Source organism: Mauremys mutica, chromosome 10, assembly GCF_020497125.1.
Source record: "Mauremys mutica isolate MM-2020 ecotype Southern chromosome 10, ASM2049712v1, whole genome shotgun sequence".
Lineage (NCBI taxonomy): Eukaryota > Metazoa > Chordata > Testudines > Geoemydidae > Mauremys > Mauremys mutica.
Genome location: NC_059081.1, coordinates 13,246,278 through 13,267,187, shown reverse-complemented (window position 1 = coordinate 13,267,187; position 20,910 = coordinate 13,246,278). Strand labels below are relative to the sequence as shown.

The window sequence follows — 20,910 nt, the reverse complement described above, 5'->3', positions numbered from 1 at the left end:
TAGGTTACTAATTCATACAGCAAGAACTGGATCTTATGCTTGAATTCTAATACAGTATTTTCTGCAGTGATTTAAGTGAAGGAGTTAGTTCTACTTTTGAGTAGAAGTTAAGGACTTTAAACAGCTGCAGCATAGTTCTACATGCACTAAACTATTAATTCTTTAGCTTCTAGATCTACCAAATCCACCCAGGGATGGGGTAGAGAAGGGTGGACTGAAGCTAAGTTTTCTGTTCCTTCTTTTTTCCGACTATATTTATGCTTTCAAGTCCATGATCTCTTCCCTAACCTGGTCATGGTCTAATAAGAGTGCAGTAGTAATAAGTTTTTACTCAACTTTTATTTTAATCAAAACATTATAAAACTGTACAAAATCAAATAGGCTGGAGGTAGCTGTAAATATATTAAGTTAGTCCTACTTACAGCTGAGTTTTTTACACATTTAAAATCTTCATTGAGCTAGCAATTTCAGACTGTGCACAGCAGGTACAATGTCATCCAGATTACTGATCTCTGAAAACAAGTTAAAAGCACAGGAATGACACACTTGTAGGCCATATCAATGTCCTATTAGAGAAAATAAACCCTTTATGGTTTTAATCTAAAACTTAAGTTCTCTCTGGTGAGGGGCTGGCAAGTCAAGGACCTTCAATGCAAGTCTATAAACAAGGGCTTTAGGCTGCTCCTGCAAACCCATCCCCTCTACTCCTGAAGTTGTCAGTCAGGCCCACTTTTTCCGTGCATCCAGCTGCTGCTTGTTGCCCAATCCATTTCTGCAGTGCTACTGCTATTACTAGTAAATTTCCTGCTGCAAGGCCTGGGGAAGGGTGTATACCCTCAAACTGACTCCTACTGTGCATAAACAATCTTAAAGAAAAGTTTAATCATACTAGATGTAACAAAAAAATTTCAAACTGGCTAGGACCCTCTAAAAACAAGTAGAAATGCACCATGTAGCCATTTGCAGTGTGCAGCTCCCAGCCCTTATTTACATAACTAGCAAGAATCTAGACATTTTTCATCCAAACTCTTCAACCAGAAATGAGGCAACAGTTCCACACATGTGCAGCATTAACTGCAGGTGGGTGAAGAATTTAGCTAAGTGACAAACAGATCTCTTCTGCATGACTCACTATATACTTTAACAGCAGTTCTCACCCAGGAACACATGATCCAAGATGGGTTGGGAAGGGTCACCCAGAGTCAGTGACATAGGTGAGCAAGTGCAGTACCAGTGAGGACAGTCATTATGACTTCTAAGGCCATATCCCCTGATTCTTTGAGTCCTCAAGTCCCCTCATGTGCTTATCAGCATGTGAGCAGCTTAGTCTTTCCTCACTGCAGCATGGGTGGGTTAAATGCAGCCCACAGCTCCAGCTAGCCTGGGATGAAAGCACCTCTAAACTTGGGCCAGCTGGGTGGTGTGAGGCTGTTGTATTTCCCTTAGCTCCCATGTTAACTCTGGCTCTGTGCACTGCACATCTTCACTGCAAACCTCATACTTAAGATCCAGGATCAATTTGTTCTACCCCACCTGCTCTGAAGCTCCCCTGCTTCCCCATCCCAGTGCCCTGCAACAAGCAATACCTGGCATGCTAGTAACAATGGGAGGGAAGAGAAGTGGAGGCAGATGTTCAGTCACTGGCCCCACTCCCTGACTTTGGAATTAAGGCCTAGGAACACCATGACTCTGTACACATACAACACATTGATGTTTCCACTGAAGGTGGAAAATTCTGGCTGAAACCATCTTGTAAAACTGACTTACCTAAAACACACAGTAAATCTTGAATGAGTGCTTGAAATACTGGAAAGAAGTCTTCATGTTCTTCCAGTTTGTTGATAATACTGAAATGAGTCAATTGTAATTTTTTACAGTTCTGGTCCTGCACAAATGACTTACACAAAGGAACTGTGCAAACTTATTATGTTTTGCCATAACCAAGGCAGAAGTTTCTGTAAATGACATGGCTTTGTTCTTTACAACAGGGGTGGGGAACCTGCAGCCTTCTGCTTCATTTCATGTGGTCTGCAGCAAGTCTCTGCACCAGGGCCAGGCGCCCCCCTGCAGGGCTGGAGCTGCAAGTACTGGGTCACCCTGCTGCAGGGAAAGCCACAGGGCTCTGTGGGTCAGTGGCTCCTGATAGGAAAAGAGGTTTCCCTGCCCCTGCTTTACAAGATTGGATTGGAGCAGTGGTCTGTATATGTAATCCAGTATATTGTCTGATAAGGGCTAGTACCAGCTATTTCGGAGGAAGGTGCAAGAAATCTTGCAGTAGAGGACCATTATTGAGACTGGCTGTTCTCATTATCTATATAAATGTCCTGTTTAAACTCTTCTCCCATTTATATCTTGAGCCAGTGAGTTTCACAGGCTGCTTGTACCCTGAGTGAAAGGATCCCTTTAATTTTCACTAGATGTCCTGGGGTGAAGAGGAAGGCCTCATGTACCATTATCTACCTGCAGCTGCCTCCCATCACGTTCTTTCCTACTGGGGGTTCAAACACAGATAAGCCCTAAAGCTATGCACATTTTTCACAAGTGAAGATGTTATGAATCAGAAAAGCAATTTTAAAAAATATTTACAGGGAGCTCAAGGCCTGATCAATTCAATGAAATCAACCAACCAGTTTCCCCATGAGTATCCCATTAAGATGTTTCAGCTGTAATAAATATTGCATGTGGGTGGTGGGAAGAACTATTGTTTTTTTTTGTCTCGTAAAATACACAACTTTAATAGGATATTGGTTTAAACTGACTATAGTCTCAAGTAAAATATAGAAACTTTAGCTCTTGACTTTAGCCTTAATTTTTAGGGTTTTTTTCCCTCCCAGTGCATCCTGGAAACATTTTCCTGAGGCAAGTTCTCCAGTCCATTTGTGTAAGAGTTAAAAATGGTGATGCTGAAAGTTAGAGTAATCCTAACCAGTTCTCATAACTGAATCGTGTTATTACACCTGTTAAGGAAGCCAAAATACCTTTGGATGTCTTGGGTCCCCAGCAGCTGCTCTACCTGTCCAGTCACATTTTCATTAATTACCTTACACAGCTTTCCAACAGTGTTCACCAGTACAGCAGGTGGGGCTGAATGATCTGGAAAGAACAAACGTGTCATAGCTTCCAAAATAGCAACAACATGGAAATATTCCATGCACAAAACAATTCTAGTATCCCTGCTTTTACTAAGCTTTTCACATCTCTTTCTAAATACACCACATGTTTTAGTATTCACAGGATACACCAGCTGTAGAACTTGTAACTCTTCCCTTTATTAGCTGAAAACATGATCAGTATGGCTGTTTTAGAGTGAGGAATCTCTTAATGGCTCAAAAAGCACTTCTGTTGCAAGGGTTTCAAATTCAGTTGAAATCACATTGGGTCTAAAGTGTGCTGAACTATTAAATCTAACTGGAAGGATCTGCCAGAAGAAAGCTCCATTTTTCCGAGTAACATTAATTCCTTCAGTCAGCCAAGGTCCTCCCTTCTATGTATTTATTATGAAAGAATACAACCTCCAAAGCTACCCAGAATTGCTAGAGGCAATGACCACAACCATCCATTTTGCCTCTAAAAAACAGGCTACACAACTGACCCTCATTCCCCAATATAATGGCTGATCTACATATACACCCCCAAAACAGCCAAACAGCTAGTCCATACTGGTAAGTCAAACAGGAAGTGTGGTGGGAAAGAGTCTTGCAGCAGCTAGTCCATGATCACACAAAACCCAGTAAGCAAGGTAGTTATTTGCTTCTGGGAGTAACTGAGTAGGTGCTCTTGAGTTCTACGGATCCATTTTTGACATTCTAATTATTTGTTAAAAAAAAAATAGTACAAGGGAGAAAAAAATTAAGCAAGCTATGGAAAAAAAACTGAAAATTGGGCATGGAAAAGCAAAGTCACTGAGGAGAGTCATAAAAGATGTCTACGACAGCATGAGAATGGCTGTTAAGAGGACAGATTCAGTTATTTAAGTTGTAGTAACAATACATGCTAGAAGATCTCCAAATGCAGACAAAAATTGACTTTTGTAAAACTCTCACCCTTCAGGTAGATAGAGTATAATGTACAAGTAAAACAATCAGAGGGTCAATAGATAGATTTAATCTAAGATGTTAGTGGTTTTTTAATTAAATATTTTGAAAAAAACAGAAGCTTCCTCACTTTGCTTCCCTTCATTATTCAATCACCACCTCTTCCCAGTCACAGAATGCTGCAGGTCAAACAACAATCACACAGATGGTGGTGTGACAAAGTGGGAATTTTCTGTAAGTTTTTCAAATCCTATGTGTCCCTCAGTTTCCTTCTATACTTTGCATTGTTCTCCAGTGGAGGTTAACATTGCTCCAGCACAGGTGTGTGTCTCACCTCACTGTCTGTGTAGAATGAAAAGTTATTAGGAAGTGGTTGAAATCAACCCAGATCAACATGGGATTCAGAGACAATGCAAGCACCACTGACTTGTGAACTGACACACTCGGCAGAGAAACCAAGGAGAGACTTCAGCTCAAGAACAAAGGACTAGGATGTGACCAGCAAAGGGTAACTGCAGACTTCTGGTTCTGGAAGAGGCTGGCTGCTCTCTCCCAGCGCTAACTAAAGAGGTCAGAGAGAGACAGGACCTAAGATGGAACCTGCTACAACTTAACTGTTGGTTTGCTCTGGCTTGACCAGAATTGACTATGCTTTAACCTTTGTTAACCTAACGACTTTCCATGCTGTGTTCCAGTTGACTAATAAATCCTACTGTTTTGAAAAGCTGCGTGGGTATCACTGTAAATACTTGCTGAGGAGCATTAGTCTCTGTACAAGTCTCTACAGGGAGCCTATTTCAATTGGACTTGCTGGGCAGAGCTCATGGTGAGCTTGAACCCAGAGCATTGAGTCTAGGAGGCCGTGGTGCTCACCCGGAAGGAAGAATGGGACTCCTTGGGGGTCTGGCACACTGAAGGGTTCCTCCAAAAGAGACTGTTGTTAAGCTGTGGCATAGCACCGATCCTGTCGATCCGTAACAGATGAGCTTCCCCTCTTCAAACTAAAGGGTGGTGACCCTGCCATCTTTTTATTTTTCTTCTCACAAACCCTTGTGACTGATGGACTACTCATTTCACAACACAGCTAGTGCATCCTCTTCTCTGTGTCAAGACTAACTTCTTCTCAACCAACTTTTAGTTACTTGTAAAGTGACAAGTGAAAGGCAGTAAGTCCTTACCTAGTTCTAAGAGCTCGTGGAGGTTTCTCATAGCATTGGTCATTTCTCCAAGCTTTGTGTAAACTTCATTCATTCGCGGATAAACTCCATTCAGAGAACTCACATCAAACAACTTTTGGAAGTGAGACACAATTGCGTACAATGTTTGTAACGAAGGCATCTGGCCGTTCTGTAACAAGCACAAAAAATAACTTGGTAGAAAAAGTTAGCAATACCCTTTAAGCCATGGAACATATTTAAACTAGGCTTTGAAGAAAAATAGACTTCTCTTATTAAAAGAACATTAGGAATGAATTTATTCAGACAAAAGACATACTTTAAAAGTTTTTAGCCAGAAATGTCCACCAATGTTCTTTTCATATGAGGGTAACCTCACTTTTTAATGGTTTGGGGAATATATTTAAGGATTCTCTTTGCTGATTTAGAAATAGACAAAATAAGATAAGAGCTGAAATGATGATTACACGTCTTAAGCCAAATCCATCCCTTGTCTGACTCCTTTGATTTAAACAGAGTTACACCTGGGATTAAACTATATTAATAGTTTGCCATAATATTTATTTTCATCCATCTTGCTCCGAAACCTTGTACAGGCTTTCAAATGAACAACTCTGCTCAATATACAAGGAATACAAACAGGAATTTCAGAGTAGCTTTTGATATGGAAAACATTAAACTTCTGAAAACTTACCTCTTCCTTATTTTCTACTTCTTCCAAGATTGTATCTACTATGAACTGTAGATCTTCAACTCGAACGCATTCAGTGATGTTAGGTGTGTCTACAGTGTGCCAGGGCACCAACTCCAGTGATAGCTTTCTCAGGGATCTATGCAAGTCCTTTAACAACAAATAATGTTACTGTTAAATAAGGCACAACTCTTAATAAAGTACAATACCAGGCAATTAATAATTTTATAAAATAAGAATTAGGCAAACTGACTTAGTGCAAGATGCATAATCTGGATTTAGTTTCCATGAAACCAGTAAACAGAAGCTCTTTGTTTATTCTCAGGCCCAAGTAGAACATCACTGTTCTATGTGCATGTGTGATTTTTTTTTTTAAAGTGTAGTTAGTATAATTTTGTTAACAGATCCTAGCAGTTTGTTACAGTGGAACTGGCTTAAAACATAACATCTTTATTTACACCAAAAAGTCAACAGTCTGGTAAGAAGGAAAAGATAGAACACTAGAACATAAAATACACAGAATATAAATTCTATGATTTTTTTTCAGGGACTCTTAAGAGTAATCCAAATGTGTTGTAGGATAAAACATTTGAGTGGAGGAAGATATTTAATCCTTTTCCATACCACAGGACCTATCCAGGATTATAGCTTAGTAAAAAATTGATTTTTCAATTCATTGGCAACTTCAGAAAGTTTTAAAAAAATAGTTTCAGGTAAAATTAAAATCTGTTTCAATTTTGACCATCTTTTCACAAATGATTTTTTAAAAATAAAATTATAGGAAATTTTAGAACAAAAAGTTGTTACAAACTGAAGAATTGAAACACTTTTGAAATTAAACAAAATATTTTGATTTTAAATTGTTTTGGGAAAAGAGGTTTTCCATGAACCATCCGGCAAAAGACATGAATTTCCAAAGTGGTTCAGTGTCACCAAATTTCCATTTTTTCAACAAAAATCACTTCTCTGTATCCAGGATACTACATTTAAAAGGGTATGTGAATGAAGTGACTGGAATAATAACGTAAGAATTTTTTTAAAAATTAAATTAAGCCATAATAGATTTGGAAGCTACACATGCTAACGTAGAACATGGAAAGAAAGAGATGGTCACCAGTTAAGGAATGCAAAGCTAAGTACAATAATTGATTACCTTTAGGGACATTAGCTGGTCTGCCCACATTTCCACTGTAGGAGGAAGGTGTTCAAAACCACATTCTTGTCCATTCTCTTTCATGTAATTTTGGACAGGCCCTTTACTCCGTTTATATATTACCAGAGGAGCTCTTGGACTACTTATAACAGAATCAATCTTGGACAGTACCTTTAACACCAAAGAAATGTTTTTATTGCTCAAATAATTAACACGATGCTGTTATTTAGCCTAGGAAATATCATCGTTTCAATAGTTACTACTGTCCAGTGTGAATGTGTATCTGTATACGTCAACACTAATCTATGTAACTGATTCAAAGAAAGATCTAGTCAGTCACATCACCATTTACAAGCCACTTACTAAAACGTTTACTAACAGTAAAAAGGTGTGCACACTTCAAGAGAGAACTAGAGAAAATCTTACAAGACTAGCTTCAAAAAGTTATTTTGCAGGCCCTCAAAACAGGTGTACACAAAAGGACAGAGTCTCACTCAGCAAGAAACCACCTGTTTCCTTTAGAAATTGTTTTCATGGCACTTACATGCAGCATTTTATGTTTGTTCAAATGAACAGAAGAACCTCACTAATCCAGACAAATGGGGGAGTAGGTAAAGATAGGTAACTGGTACAGAACAGTGAGGTTTATCGAGTAATGACTGCCAAGCAGGCTTGGGTAAGAAAAAGGGAGCAGTAATAGCAATATTGCCAGCTAATGGCAAACACATTAGCTCTAGAGCATTACTGCTTGCCTTGGGCATGACCAGATGATGGCATGCTACATAAGAATGGCCATACTGGGTCAGATCAATGGTCCATCTACCCCAGTATCTTGTCTTCCAACAGTGGTTGGTGCCCAATGCTTCAGAGGGAATGAACAGAACAGGGCAATTATCAGTGATCCATCCCATTGTCCCAACAGTTTCTGGCAGTCAGTGGTTTAGGGGGACACAGAGCATGGGGCTGCATCCCTGACCATCATGGGTAACAGCCATTGACGGACCTATCCTCTATGAATTTATCTAATTGTTTTTTTAACCCAGTTATACTTTTCGCCTTTACAACATCCGCTGGCAAAAGTCCCATAGGTTGACCGTGCGTCAACCTTGCAACTCTTCTTCACAGTCAGCTTTGGACTTTACAAAATTACTCAAGATAGTTTTGTCTGCAAACTTTGCCACCTCACTTTTTATGCCCTTTTCCAGACCATGTATGAATATTTTGAACAGCACTGGTCCCAGTACAGATACTTGGGGGACCCCACTATTGACCTCTTTCTACTGTGAAAACTGACTATTTATTCCTACCCTTGTTTCCTATATTTTAACCAGTTATTGATCTATGAGGACCTTCCCTCTTATCCCATGACTGCTTACTTTGCTTAAGAGCCTTTGAGATGGGACCTTGTCAAAGGCTTTCTGAAAGTCCAAGTATACTATCTCAACTGGATCACCCTTATCCAAATCCTCACTGATCCCCTCAAAGAATTCTAATAGATTGGTGAGGAATGATGCTCCTTTAAAAAAAAAAAAAAAAAAAAAAAGGCCATGTTGTGTCTTCCCCAACATACCATGTTCATCTATGTGTCTGATAATTCCCTTCTTTACAGTAGCTACACAATCACTATTTGAGTTATTCAGAAACATTTGCAGCATTTGATTGACAGCCACTGGATGAGTGGGTGTGTAGATGGTACGAAGTGTACTTCTCTGGAAGTTACAGAAGCCATAGATGGTGGTACCATCTTAGACCTTTCACAATTTTCTATCAGAGCAATTTTCATGCGTTCAAACGGAACTTCACTTGTAAAGGGCTTGAAAAATCTGAAAAACTGCTAAGATGCTTCTTTTTGTCTCCCACTTGTGCCAAGCAGCAGGCAAAACAGCAGGCGCTAAACCTGTGAAAGGAGCCCGGTGCTGGCACTTCCTTGTCAGGATGGGGAGAGGGGAAAAAGTCAGAATGCTTACTTAGATTATAAATTCTTTGGGGCAGGAACTATTTATTTGTTCTGTGTTTGCACAGGCCTAGTGCAATGGTGGGCAACCTGTGGACCATCAAGATAATCCGCTGGTGGGATGCGAGACAGTGTTTACATTGACCGTCCACAGGCATGACCGCCCACAGCTCCCAGTGGCCATGGTTCACCGTTCCCGGCCACTTGGAGCTGCGGGAAGTGGTGGCCAGCACGTCAACATAAACACTGTCTTGCAGCCCGCCAGCGGATTACTCTGATGGGCCGCAGGCTGCCCACCACTGGCCTAGCGCAATGGGTCCTGGTCCATGACTCAGGATCCAAGACACTACCATAATACAAATAATAAATACAAAAATGTAAACATACCTCACCTTGCATGTCACAGTAACATTTGTCCTTCATGACAGTGTTACCCTTGAGTTCACATTTAGCTAACCCACTATATTTTTTTGCAGGGAGAAGTTTCCCCACAGTACAGAGGAATGACTTCAGTCCCTTCACACCTCTTAAGCCGTTAACAGGGAGCATAAGTATTGCAAAGGGCATTGAGCAGGTCTTCTGTCCTGGAAAGCGTTTCAGGCACTGTCACTTCTGTTCTTTGTCAATCCATTCTCTCTGCATCCTTGCAATAGGATGTGGTAACATACACTATAATAGGTTCATGCCAAATGGCCTTATCCTTAGTGCAAAAATGCTGACTATTAGACACTATGAGGCATGGGACTACATATGAAAACTCTGAATCACAACACCACATGCTTAAGTTTAAATAGTTATATGAGATTAGTCTTTTATGTTTTATTATAGAACAGTTAGCTATAATTGAAAACAATCCATTTGAAACGTGTATCTATACCTGTAAGTATCTCCTGCAACCTGCTTGTAGCTGATCTTCTCCTGCCATACTCCGAGATTCATTGTTTTCTTTTATCTTTTCTTCCCTAATAATCCCATATGATCTACATGCAAAACAAATATAGTATTTCACACAAGGTCTCTCAATAGCAGCATTTAGTTTCAACCTGAGTAGAGGAAAAATACACTGGCACTTACAGCTAAAATCTCCATCTTTTTTAGTCTTATTATATTTACACACAGCTTTGTGTGCACTTTTTTCATTTACATCATATTATTGAAATCAGATCTTAAACAGAAAGTTTTAAAATTAAAAGTTGTGCCCTAAACACTAAACATATGAAAATTCAAAGGTAAAAGCTAACACTGAACTCACTAACACGCTATTCCCCAGTTGTGATTAGATGGTGCAAGGTCAATGTGCGCAGTATTATTCAACAGAAGGGTACCCAAGGATGAAACTGTCCTAGCAACCACCAGATTTAAACTATGTTTAGCATGGATTAGCAAGGGCTAGACCGTGTTACGCTCATTATGTTGAGCAGTATCTGACTATACAATAAATCCCACTGACATCAATTATTTGAGGAGTAAGACACTACTCAACTCGAGTATCATAATCTAGCCTCAGAAGTTTTTGCTCTTAACCTTAAGGTACTACACAATTCTATTCCAGTCTACATCTCCATTGTCATCCCTTTTTAAACTCACGTGCACACCGGCTCTTTGCAAGCTGTCCGCACCTTTAATGGAAAAATTCTTGCAACTCTTACAGTGGTCAATGAATTGAAATTAATGAGAATTTTACTTGTGTATGGACCACAGAATTTGGTCTTCAGTTTTTATAGGCACTTGAACATTTTTATGGCACTCTTTGACATAGTATTAGAGTGCCTTCCTTACACACTGCCTCTTGAACACCTTCCTTATCTTACTGTGTGAGGCAAACAAGCTCTTCTCAAGATGCACTTATTCTGAGAAGCCTATCAGTATAAATCCACCACCCACATTATATATTAAAATTAACAGATGAGAAAATGTTGCATATCTCTGGAAGTTCACATCCTGAAGTTTTGTGTAAAAGCTGTGTGTCTTTCAAGTTCTGTACAACTAGGCACGCAGATGACACTCCACATATACACAGACGCGCGCGTGCAAAAACAGGATTACTTTTTGAGAAAACATCTGGTCAAATGATGCTACAGATAAATCCCTCTTCCAGCTACGCTAGGTTTCTAACTTTTAAAACGCTTGCTTAACAAGGTTGCAACAAAAACTGTATTTAACAGCTTATTCAACCAGTGTGGATGTGACCTAACTGGGTTAGAAATAGTACTCTAGCCTAGATAGCTGGAACAGTTTGTAAACTTCCCAAAAACACCAAAATGGTTTGCCCCCTTTCTCATGGTTGTCTGAAACTGTGTTCAAAACCAATTGAAACAACATTGTTTTAAACCTACGGTAGATGGGGCCCAGAGCTGAATTGTCAGCTCTCTTCTTTGGATGTCATCCCATCATTTCAGAGATGTACCCGCTTTCTCCATATGTACAGCAAAATATTGGTCATAAACCACGGTCTCATGAATGACACCATGGAACAGGTTCATGAGCCAGCATATAAATTGTAGAACACCTTCACTTTTAAAACACCTGAGATGATAGTGAAAGTTTACACTACGTTGAAAAGTTAAATATACTTACTTGATATTTTTCTTTAGCATTTTCTCCAATTTCTTCACTTGCTGCTTGCAAAGTTTTAATTCCTGTGCAGTTGGTCTGTTGGAAAGAAAATATTTTATTATACATCATACTTTATTGGTATCTAACTGTAAGCCAGGGCTACACCAGAAACGCTTGCTAGTATAGCAATACCTATTGGGAGTATGAGTCATTTTGCAGTATTTCTGTATCCACAAGAAGACAGTTTAGACAGGGTTTTGGGGGATTTGCTGGTTTAAAAGTGTTTTGGCTGGTATTAGCTACATCAGCAAACCTCTTCTAGTGCAGAGTATGCCTTAACAGTAACAATGGTATTAGTGTAGAGATCCTATTCTTACAAACTGCTTATGGCAGTCAGCTCATCAAGGGGGTCTCAGGCTCCCACATGTGTGAATGGCTGCACTTCCTCTGCCTCTGACCACTAAGTGAAGGGCAAGTAACCAACAGGGGAGGACAGGATGCTAACTGATAGTTCTCCTTAAAGCAAATTATTGCTGCAGCATCTTCAATGCATTGTTTTTAATAGCAGGTTTCTTGATGCATTTGTACAATTTCTGGTGCATCATGATGGTGTTTGTTTCTTTTCTTGTAAAGTTTGTTGAAATGTCTTTACCAAAGGCAAATTTTCACTACTCACCTTATTTCCAAATCTTTCTTGAGATCTGTATTTTCACACATAAGTTGTTCATTCCTGGCCTTTGCCTCAATGAGCTGATTCTGGAAAGACTGCAAGAAAGACTGCATTATCTCTCTATTTTTTCAAATCAATACTTAATCAAAGCCATCTAATCAGGTTGTGAACTTTTACATCTATAAAACTGTAAACTCATGATATTATTGTAATATGTATATTATGATAGCACCTGAGATCCTAGTTAAGATAGAGAACTCATTGTGCTAGATTATATGCGAACAAACACCTAAGACAATAACAAACTTACCTCCTAGGAGCATACAATCCCAGACAATAAGAGTGGGAGTAGTGAATAAAATCAAATAAATACAAAACAAGTACTTATCCCCCCCATGTGTAATCATTGGTTTTAGATGTGCATTTATTAATATCTAGCAGTTCCATACCGTAAGCAATGCTCTATAGTTAGGTGTGGCATCTAGATTTAAGAATTCTTCTTTGCCTTTTCCTTCTCCTTGTACATGATCTGTATCTTTTTTATATCTGCTTTGGGTGGAGAAGGGGAAAAATAAACAAACTCCATCTTACTGAATAAATTGCTTAGCCAAAAGAAGTTACACTAAATGATGTGACCACAAATGAAAAATGAAAAGCAGAACAGCATTCCGTTCTCAGACCACACACTCCTCTTAATTTCTCTCAGGCTGCATTTCATTTACTGAATCAAATGCCCTGGACTAACTAGAGGGAAGCCCAATGCAAGCAGATTACACTGCTCAATTTCCAAGCAGATCATCTCAGATTATTGGGTCAGTTACATGCTGGCTGCTTTGCACTACCAGATAGAACTGCTATGCCAGGGGAGTTTTATCTCCTGGACCCTAGCAGAGGGGCAATGGCCAGAGGAAAAAGCAGCACTGCTGGGGCATGTATATGCTCTGCACTTCCTGACTGCAGAACAGCCTCCTGACTGTGGGCAGCCAGATACAAAAGCTGGAGCAAACTTTGGCCCACTCTAGATTATGCCATGAACAAAGCTGGGGGTGTACCTTTCACTCTTCCTCTGCCTTGGATGCCGATCAGAATCAGGGCATAGTAGCTAAACCTGAAGGCCATTATAGTCCCTTGCTGCTTCTAACATGCTAGTGATTTCTGGAATACATAATATGTATCATTTAACCACTTTAATTTTCAATTAGGGGCAAACCCTGAAAGGTGCTCAGTGCCTCTCAGGAGGTGCCGAGCTCCCTCAACGCCTATGGTTTCAGCAGTAGCTAAGGATGCTGAGACCCTTAGAGCCTTCCCACTGAAGTCCAGAGCAAAATTCCTATTGACTTCAACCGGAAAAGTATGTAATGTAACTTTATTAGTAACTCTGTTGAATTTAAACGGATTAATCCTACCTTAGCTCCTTTTTCATTTGATTAATCTGAGATTCATAATAATCAATTAGACTAAGAAACCTGAAGGAGGAAAGAAATTTATTTTAAACTTTAAAAATATTCCACAAGCAGTTGTCTATGCAATTTTAAAATACAATAATCAAAGTATTGTGACCGATAATTGCTTATATCCCAAAGTTCCTATCTCTGCCATTTCTCACTTGTATCAGTTCAATGAACGCAGCACAAAATAGCCATAACTTTCTAGGCTATGCAAACCATAAGTGCTAACCTTGTACCAGGCTGAAACTTGCAGCCATTCAAATAAGGTTGGCTCGCTGTGCAGGATTAAAAGCCAAATCTGTGGCAGTAAGGAGCACCTCACATACCTATCAGATTGCAAATAGATCCCCACCAGGGCTAACAACCTGATGAAGTTCCTCAAATCCTAGGACTCGAGTACCCTAATAGGAGGGATTCTGATCACACAAGTGCCAGATAGCCTATGGACACTCATTTAAAAAGAAACTAGACATGAAGTGGAGATGAGAGGCTGTCTTATCTACTAAAAGAAATACCAAGGCACAATTATTGAACAATTCTCCCAACAAATAGTCAGCCTGAGGAACTGCCTCGCCCCTACTCATTCAACATTAACAAGAAAGCTAGGGGGTACAGAACTTCCCAATTGAATTCGTATGGCATTCACGTAAGCCTCTGTGAAGGGAACAGTCTATGTGACCTTATAATTTATCAGCAATATACAGATGCTACTGTAAGTTGAGGGAGAGGGATGGAAACCCCTACATCAATCTTGGAATATGGAGCAGCCTAAACACACTGCCTCGGATGCTTATCGATAGGCGGCAAAGGCTGCTCTCTTTAATAATACCAAAAAAAAAAAAGCTTAAATCCCAATTTTTAGAAATACGGAATGAGATCAACCTATATAGTGGTATACGTTACATGTCTCCATTTAGAATTCTATTCATTATGGAAAGCATGTCACTTTCCTTCCCTTTACTTCCACCTAGCGTACAAGGATTGTAATTCTTGTTCTTCTCTATGAAATTACTTACCCAACTCAGTTTTATTATACATAAAAAATTATTATTATACAGATATGTAAAAAGGACCTGTAATTCCTAAACTGGCACTTCTAAGATGTCCATGCTTTCCACCCAATAATATAATGAATAGTTATTTAAAAACTGTTTCTTCATTTTACATAGAATATTATCAGGCTCTCACTTATGAACATGGTGGTAAAAAGTTGCTTACTGTTGATCCAAGAGAGACTTTGGGGCTCGCTTGCAAAACTGGCAGAACATTTTGTTCTGTGTGGCAACACGCTGCTGCTCTTCCATCCCAACCTTATGGAGCTCCTTCTGCAAACGTGCAATAGTCTCTTCCTGTTCATGCAACTTTTCATTTTGGTGATGGTACTTTGTCTGCAAATAGGGGAGAGGAAAATTCTAAAAGGAGTATGGCACATTGTGTGTAAAATCAGATACACCATTGTATGGCAAACTACAATGGTTTCACAAAATCTAAGTTCTTACTGTCTACATTTAGTGAATAGGTGGGAGAAGTGGGGGAAGGGGTAATTTTATTTTTTATTATAACCTTACTCTTCAAAGAACTGTGTAGGGGTTCAAAATCAGAAATACAAACAGTATAACAATTTACAGTGACTGTTGAGTTTAGTGCAAGGGTGCTGGGAAGCACTGGTGGCCTGTGATATACAAGAGGTCAGACTAGATGATCTGGTGGTCCCTTCTAGCCTGAAACTCCTAGTGTTATACACTCTCACATCTGTTATTTTGATCACTGAAAATATTTCAAAAGTCCTTTAAAATCAGTCAAAAGCATTTGTGGTTTGAGTCCCCAAATAGTTATTGTTCGGAGCACCTGTGAAGCTTGCTGATCTTTCTGAAGTTCTTTCACTTGATTCTGTTGCTGGCAAACTTTAGCTATACACTCATCTTCCAGCTGACAAATTTTGGATTTGATGTTCTCCACAACATTTTCCAACTCTTTGGCTCGTTGTTCCTGTCGACATGCCCGACCTCTCTCCTGGCATATATCATCCCTAATTTAAATATATATATATCGAGAGAGAGAGAAAGAGCGCGAGCCCTACCTTCATGTATAATAAACTCACTTCAATAATGGAGGATAGGCCCCAAAGACATGGCACAAGGGGACTCTCAGTAGCAGCCCCTGGAAGTAGGGTAGTGAGGCAGGCCAGCGTCATTGGCCAGAACCCCGAGTACGGGGACTACAGAAGCAGCTGCTGTAATGGCAAAGCAACTAACCAGGTACCCCCGTGACCCATAAATCCCACATCCCGTGCAAAAGAACTAAGGATTTGGACTTAAGTGAGGATAAAAACTCCAACACTCAGAAAAAGGAAAGTTTAACTAATGGTTTGGTAATTTTTAAGAAAGTGTGCCTCTTGCATAAATATAGAACACGATTTCACATTTGTGAAAAACTCCTTTTCACTGACAGTAAGTCTTACCTAAGCCGGCGATTAGCCTCTATAAGGCCATGCATCATTTTCTGTTGACGTTCAGTGTCATCTACCAGTGTTTTCAATGCAAGTCTTATCCCCAGTGAAGAGTGCTTGTCTAAAACAATCGTATCTGTAGACATTTAAGATAGACAAAACAGTGATAAAAGGAGCGGCAACTTGCACCTCCATAAACATTTGGAAGCAGAGGTTATATCAGAAAAGGATTTGTGAACTTAAGTTTAATATTTTTAAATAATAAGAGTTGCTAGAGAACAGCACTTCATTACCTGACAGATTTCTGCTGTTTCTTGGTTTAGCAAGACACACAGGTTTTAAGCCATGTCGCACTAATAATTTGTTTACGTTTTCCCATTCTGCTTGCTCCTGCTACAGATGGGAGAAGAGGTGGAAGAGATAAGACTTTGAATTCGGAGAGTTATCTAATAATATTCAATAATTCTACTATTCCCTCTAGTTGTGTGCGCAATGGAATGCTGCTTCTAATGCCAACCAACAAAATACAACAATATGTCACAGTTACAAAAGGAACTTGGAACTTAAGCTCTTTCCTGGCAGTTTAAAAGGCTTTCAGTTCACCTTTAGTGATGATCTGCAAGAAGCAAAGAAAAATACACCAAACTATATACTAAATACTGCATGCTAACTCCTCAAACAATCTATATCCACATTTCAAAGGGAGAAAAAGCTTTGCAAATTTACACATTCTACTGTTTTTAAAAAAAGGACTTACCTGACACCATGATTCAGTGGACTTTTGTGCTGGTGTCACCTGCATAGAGCCTGCTGGGGCATTACTTGACAATGCACAACTTTGTGGGACCTGAACACAAACAAAGTAAAAGTTGTATGCTGAATGCCCTCTAATCCTTGCTATATGGTCAAGCCCTTTGTTTTCAGTTTTTACCAAAAACGTCCAGGATTTTACAAAAGCCTATGTGTTTTTTACCAATATTCACCTGAATTTTGGACCCCTCAAGTACACAAAAATACTGATTATGTTAAGAAAATACATTATATTAAGTAGATGCATTTATGTTAACAATAAACTAGTCTACGTGTAAATGTGAGGCTGTCTATTAAAGAAAGGCAATCGTACAAAAAATATACCAGTACTTGTGAGAGTAGAGATCAGCACTCCAGTCCTAAAAAAATAGTAGTGCCAGAACTCCCTGGACCCAGCTCCCCACTCTGGAAAGATACGGTGGCTCAGTAACCTGGGCAGCCTTGGTAACCAAGCCACCATCTCTCCTCCTAAAATGGGCCCAGAAGCAGAAGAGGTGGAAGAAGCAGTATGAGATGGTGGCTACTTCACCTCTTCCACTTTTCTCTATCTGTTGGTTTTTTTCCCATCCTCCCGTTGCCTGATATTAACCATGATATTTACCCAGCAAGCTGTGATGTAATTTTTTGGCACCAATTTTCACCCATTTTTTAATTTTTGTTATAAATACTAATACATTCCTGGGAAAACTAAAATAAACTAAAAATATAAACTAACAGGCCTTGTATATGGCATACACAAAGCACTGCATGAACCAAACACAGACCTAGGCAGAAGAGCTCCAAAGATGTAATAATGGTTATACCATTGATTCACAAGTATCAGAGGGGTAGCCGTGTTAGTCTGGATCTGTAAAAGCAGAAAAGAATCCTCTGGCACTTTATAGACTAACTGACGTTTTGCAGCATGAGCTTTCGTGGGTGAATACCCACTTCTTCGGATGCAAGTGGGTATTCACCCACGAAAGCTCATGCTGCAAAACGTCAGTTAGTCTATAAGGTGCCACAGGATTCTTTGCTGCTTTCATTGATTCACAGTGACCTTTTTTCCATTTAGGAAATTTGTGAAAATACTAGGTTAGACAGATTTTATAATTCATGTTTTACACATGCAGATTCACCCTACCCCACAGAAATGTTGCAAGTGCTTATCTGCCAATTAGCCCAATCCTCCAGTCTTTCCGAATGTAAAAGCCTAAATTTTCCAAGAGAGTATGTGATCTGGAGCACCTCAGTTTTGGGGTGACAGCTTAGAAGGGCTCTGATTGTCAAAAAGGGCTGAGTACCCTACCTCAGAAAATCAGGCTCTTTTAGAGAAAACTGAGGTACCCAAATAATTACTCACTCTTGAAAACTTAGGCCAAAATGCCTATTGACATCAAAATGGACTGCAGGATGAGGCCGCATGTTTTTATAAACTTCTCACACTGAGGACTAAAAACTATAATTTTGAAGCTGGCATATTTTTCTTAATTCAATTTACAGATAACTGTTAATGAGAGGCCAAGAACTTAAAAATCTGAAATCAGTGGGGGATGCTAATGCTCAGCACTTCTGAAAATTAGGCCACTTATTTAGGTAATTCAATATGGCTTTAGGAGTCTAACTTTAGGCACCTACACCCAGATCCTCAAAGATATTTAGGCTCCTAACTTCCATTGATTTCAGTGGAAGTTCAGATCCTCAAAGGTATTTAGATATTGATTTCAATGGAAGTTAGGAGCTTAAATGCCTTTGAAGATCTGGACTCTATTCTTGAAAATCTTTACCAGAATCATTCATTCAAAACAGATTTTAGTGTAATTCTTTTAATTTCAAAGTAAGAACAGCAATTATAAGCAATCTTACAAATAGTGTGGGCCAGGGGCATTTCTATAAACTCACTGCTTTCTCTCTTCCTTCCTATAGTGATAATCGCCTACATTTTCATTTGGTAACTAGAGACTGCAACAAAATACCATAGTAGCTGTATTTATACAGACAGAGCCTGATTTCAGAACTGAAGTGAATGGCAATTGTGAACGTTCAACCCTCTTGCAAGTCACCCGGGGCTTGTCTACACCACGCAGCTTTTAGCAACAAGGCGTTTGTAAACGCCCTTTTCAGCACTTTTGCAGACAAAATACTTCCAGCCCCACAAACGGCATTAGCTTTGTTGGCAGGAAAGCGCTCCTGCCGACAAAGCTGTGATCACACTGCCACTTGCATCGGGAAACCTTTTGTCTTTTGCGGGGGGGGGGGGGGGGGGGGGGGGGGGGGGGGCTTTTTTAAGAACCTGTGAAAGATAAAAGTTCTGTTGACAACTTCCCAGTGTACACATACCCCCAGAAGGATTTTAATGAATTACCATACCACATGGATGTGTATGAACATGCAGCAGTTCATACTGGAAAATTATTAGTCTTTTTGGTTTATCATGTGCTGTGTTTGCAATGTACTTTAACTTTTTGTTTAGGGTGAAAGGCTAGGGAAAATTATAATGGTACTGCAGGTCCAATTATGACAGGACTGTCCATTATAGCCTGCCAATTTGCTAATTCCAGAAATTTTAACATAAAGAAGCATCCAGCAGGTAATCTTTAATACATATATCAGAGGGGTAGCCGTGTTAGTCTGGTTCTGTAAAAGCAGCAAAGAATCCTGTGGCACCTTATAGACTAACAGACGTTTTGCAGCATGAGCTTTCGTGGGTGAATACCCACTTCGTCAGATGACTTGCATCCGACGAAGTGGGTATTCACCCACGAAAACTCATGCTGCAAAACGTCTGTTAGTCTATAAGGTGCCACAGGATTCTTTGCTGCTTTTAATACATATGTTATATGGTGCAATATACAGTTCAGATTAATTAGTACGATACCTCAGTCATAAGGTACTTCTGTGTTGTTGGTTTTCACTGTCAGATTGTTAAAATATCAGACTGATCTGTGATCTGAAGCTGTTCAAGTACCAAAGGAGAGAAAACAACAAAAGTCAGAAAACAACAGAGTTGTGCCCTGCAATACATATTTTGTACAATCCTCTCATTGCCAAACAATGGCATGTATAGGTATTATGCAGAAGAGGTTTGGCCCCAGACATCATGATTTTGCATCACAAAAGATACCAAAGCATTTTAACTGTAGACAGATACCACTATATGTAATTCAGGACAGTATACAGACCAATGCGCATATAACAGCAGCCTCTGGAGCCTCAAGACAGACAGCTGGCATACAACACAACACTGGATGGGGTATTTTGGCCAAGGACAGCTAGTTCAATGCCTGCTTCTTTACTCTCAGTGTTACCAGGCCAGATGGCTAAAAATCCCTATTCCTTTACCAAACAAAAACCGTCAAACTACTAGGCTGTATGCTCAAGCTTGGCCATACGTACTACCTGCTCTCCTTTGATCTCTGCCTAGCACCCACACGCTCCAGCCCTTTCTACCAAGGGCCAGGCACCTGCGGGCGCTCTACAAGGGACGACACTAGCGAGATAAGGCGGGGGAGATATGCCTGGGCTGGGTCAACTTCTCTGGGTGAAAGGGACAGACGATATTGCCTCCCCCGGCCCGTCTCACTCAGGTGCTGGGCCCAACGCCGCAAGCAATAGGGGAGGAGGCTGGGCCGGTGGGGGTAGGGAGGGGTCAGGCCGGGCGGCGCTGCACAAGGCCGAGCGAGGATGGAAAATACACCCGCGGGGCGGGCAGAGCGGGGCGGTACCTGTCCCGGCGGGGGAGGGGGTAGCTCCCCGTACGGTCACAGCTCCCCCGACACATTCCGCCCCCCCCAGCCGCCAGCCCCGCCCCGCCGCGGACCCTCCCCACCTGGGCTCGCTCCGCCACCGGCCCCGCCGCACGCTCCGCGGCCGTTACTGAGGCGGGGCAGAGGGAGGATGGAGGCGGGCGGCGATTGGCCCCTGCCCGGGAGCAGAGCGGGAGGGCCGGCCTGAGGGAAACGCCCCTCCCCCGCCCGTAGGGCAGCGAGCC

At 40.5% G+C, this 20,910-nt stretch overlaps 1 protein-coding gene across 10 annotated transcripts; it reads right to left on the bottom strand.

The window, feature by feature from the left end:
- Positions 1–320: 320 nt before the first annotated feature.
- On the bottom strand, positions 321–20,896 carry CEP70 (centrosomal protein 70). 10 transcript variants are annotated; one of them, XM_045032368.1, is made up of 19 exons: positions 20,749–20,888; positions 19,798–19,875; positions 17,271–17,408; positions 16,888–16,977; positions 16,424–16,523; positions 16,143–16,266; positions 15,530–15,710; positions 14,900–15,069; positions 13,640–13,699; positions 12,683–12,782; positions 12,240–12,328; positions 11,585–11,659; positions 9,885–9,987; positions 7,054–7,224; positions 5,904–6,050; positions 5,213–5,381; positions 2,979–3,093; positions 1,768–1,847; positions 321–512 (listed from the first exon to the last, which is right to left on the bottom strand). In XM_045032368.1, exons 4-19 carry the CDS (start codon positions 16,930–16,932, stop codon positions 451–453), a joined length of 1,791 nt encoding a protein of 596 aa, XP_044888303.1. In that variant the 5' UTR covers positions 16,933–16,977; positions 17,271–17,408; positions 19,798–19,875; positions 20,749–20,888; the 3' UTR covers positions 321–450. The 10 variants fall into 10 exon arrangements, 8 of the variants coding, with proteins under 8 accessions (XP_044888303.1, XP_044888304.1, XP_044888299.1 ...); XM_045032369.1 differs by lacking the exon at positions 20,749–20,888 and adding an exon at positions 20,319–20,570; XM_045032364.1 differs by lacking the exon at positions 17,271–17,408 and having other exon boundaries at positions 20,749–20,887.
- Positions 20,897–20,910: the final 14 nt, after the last annotated feature.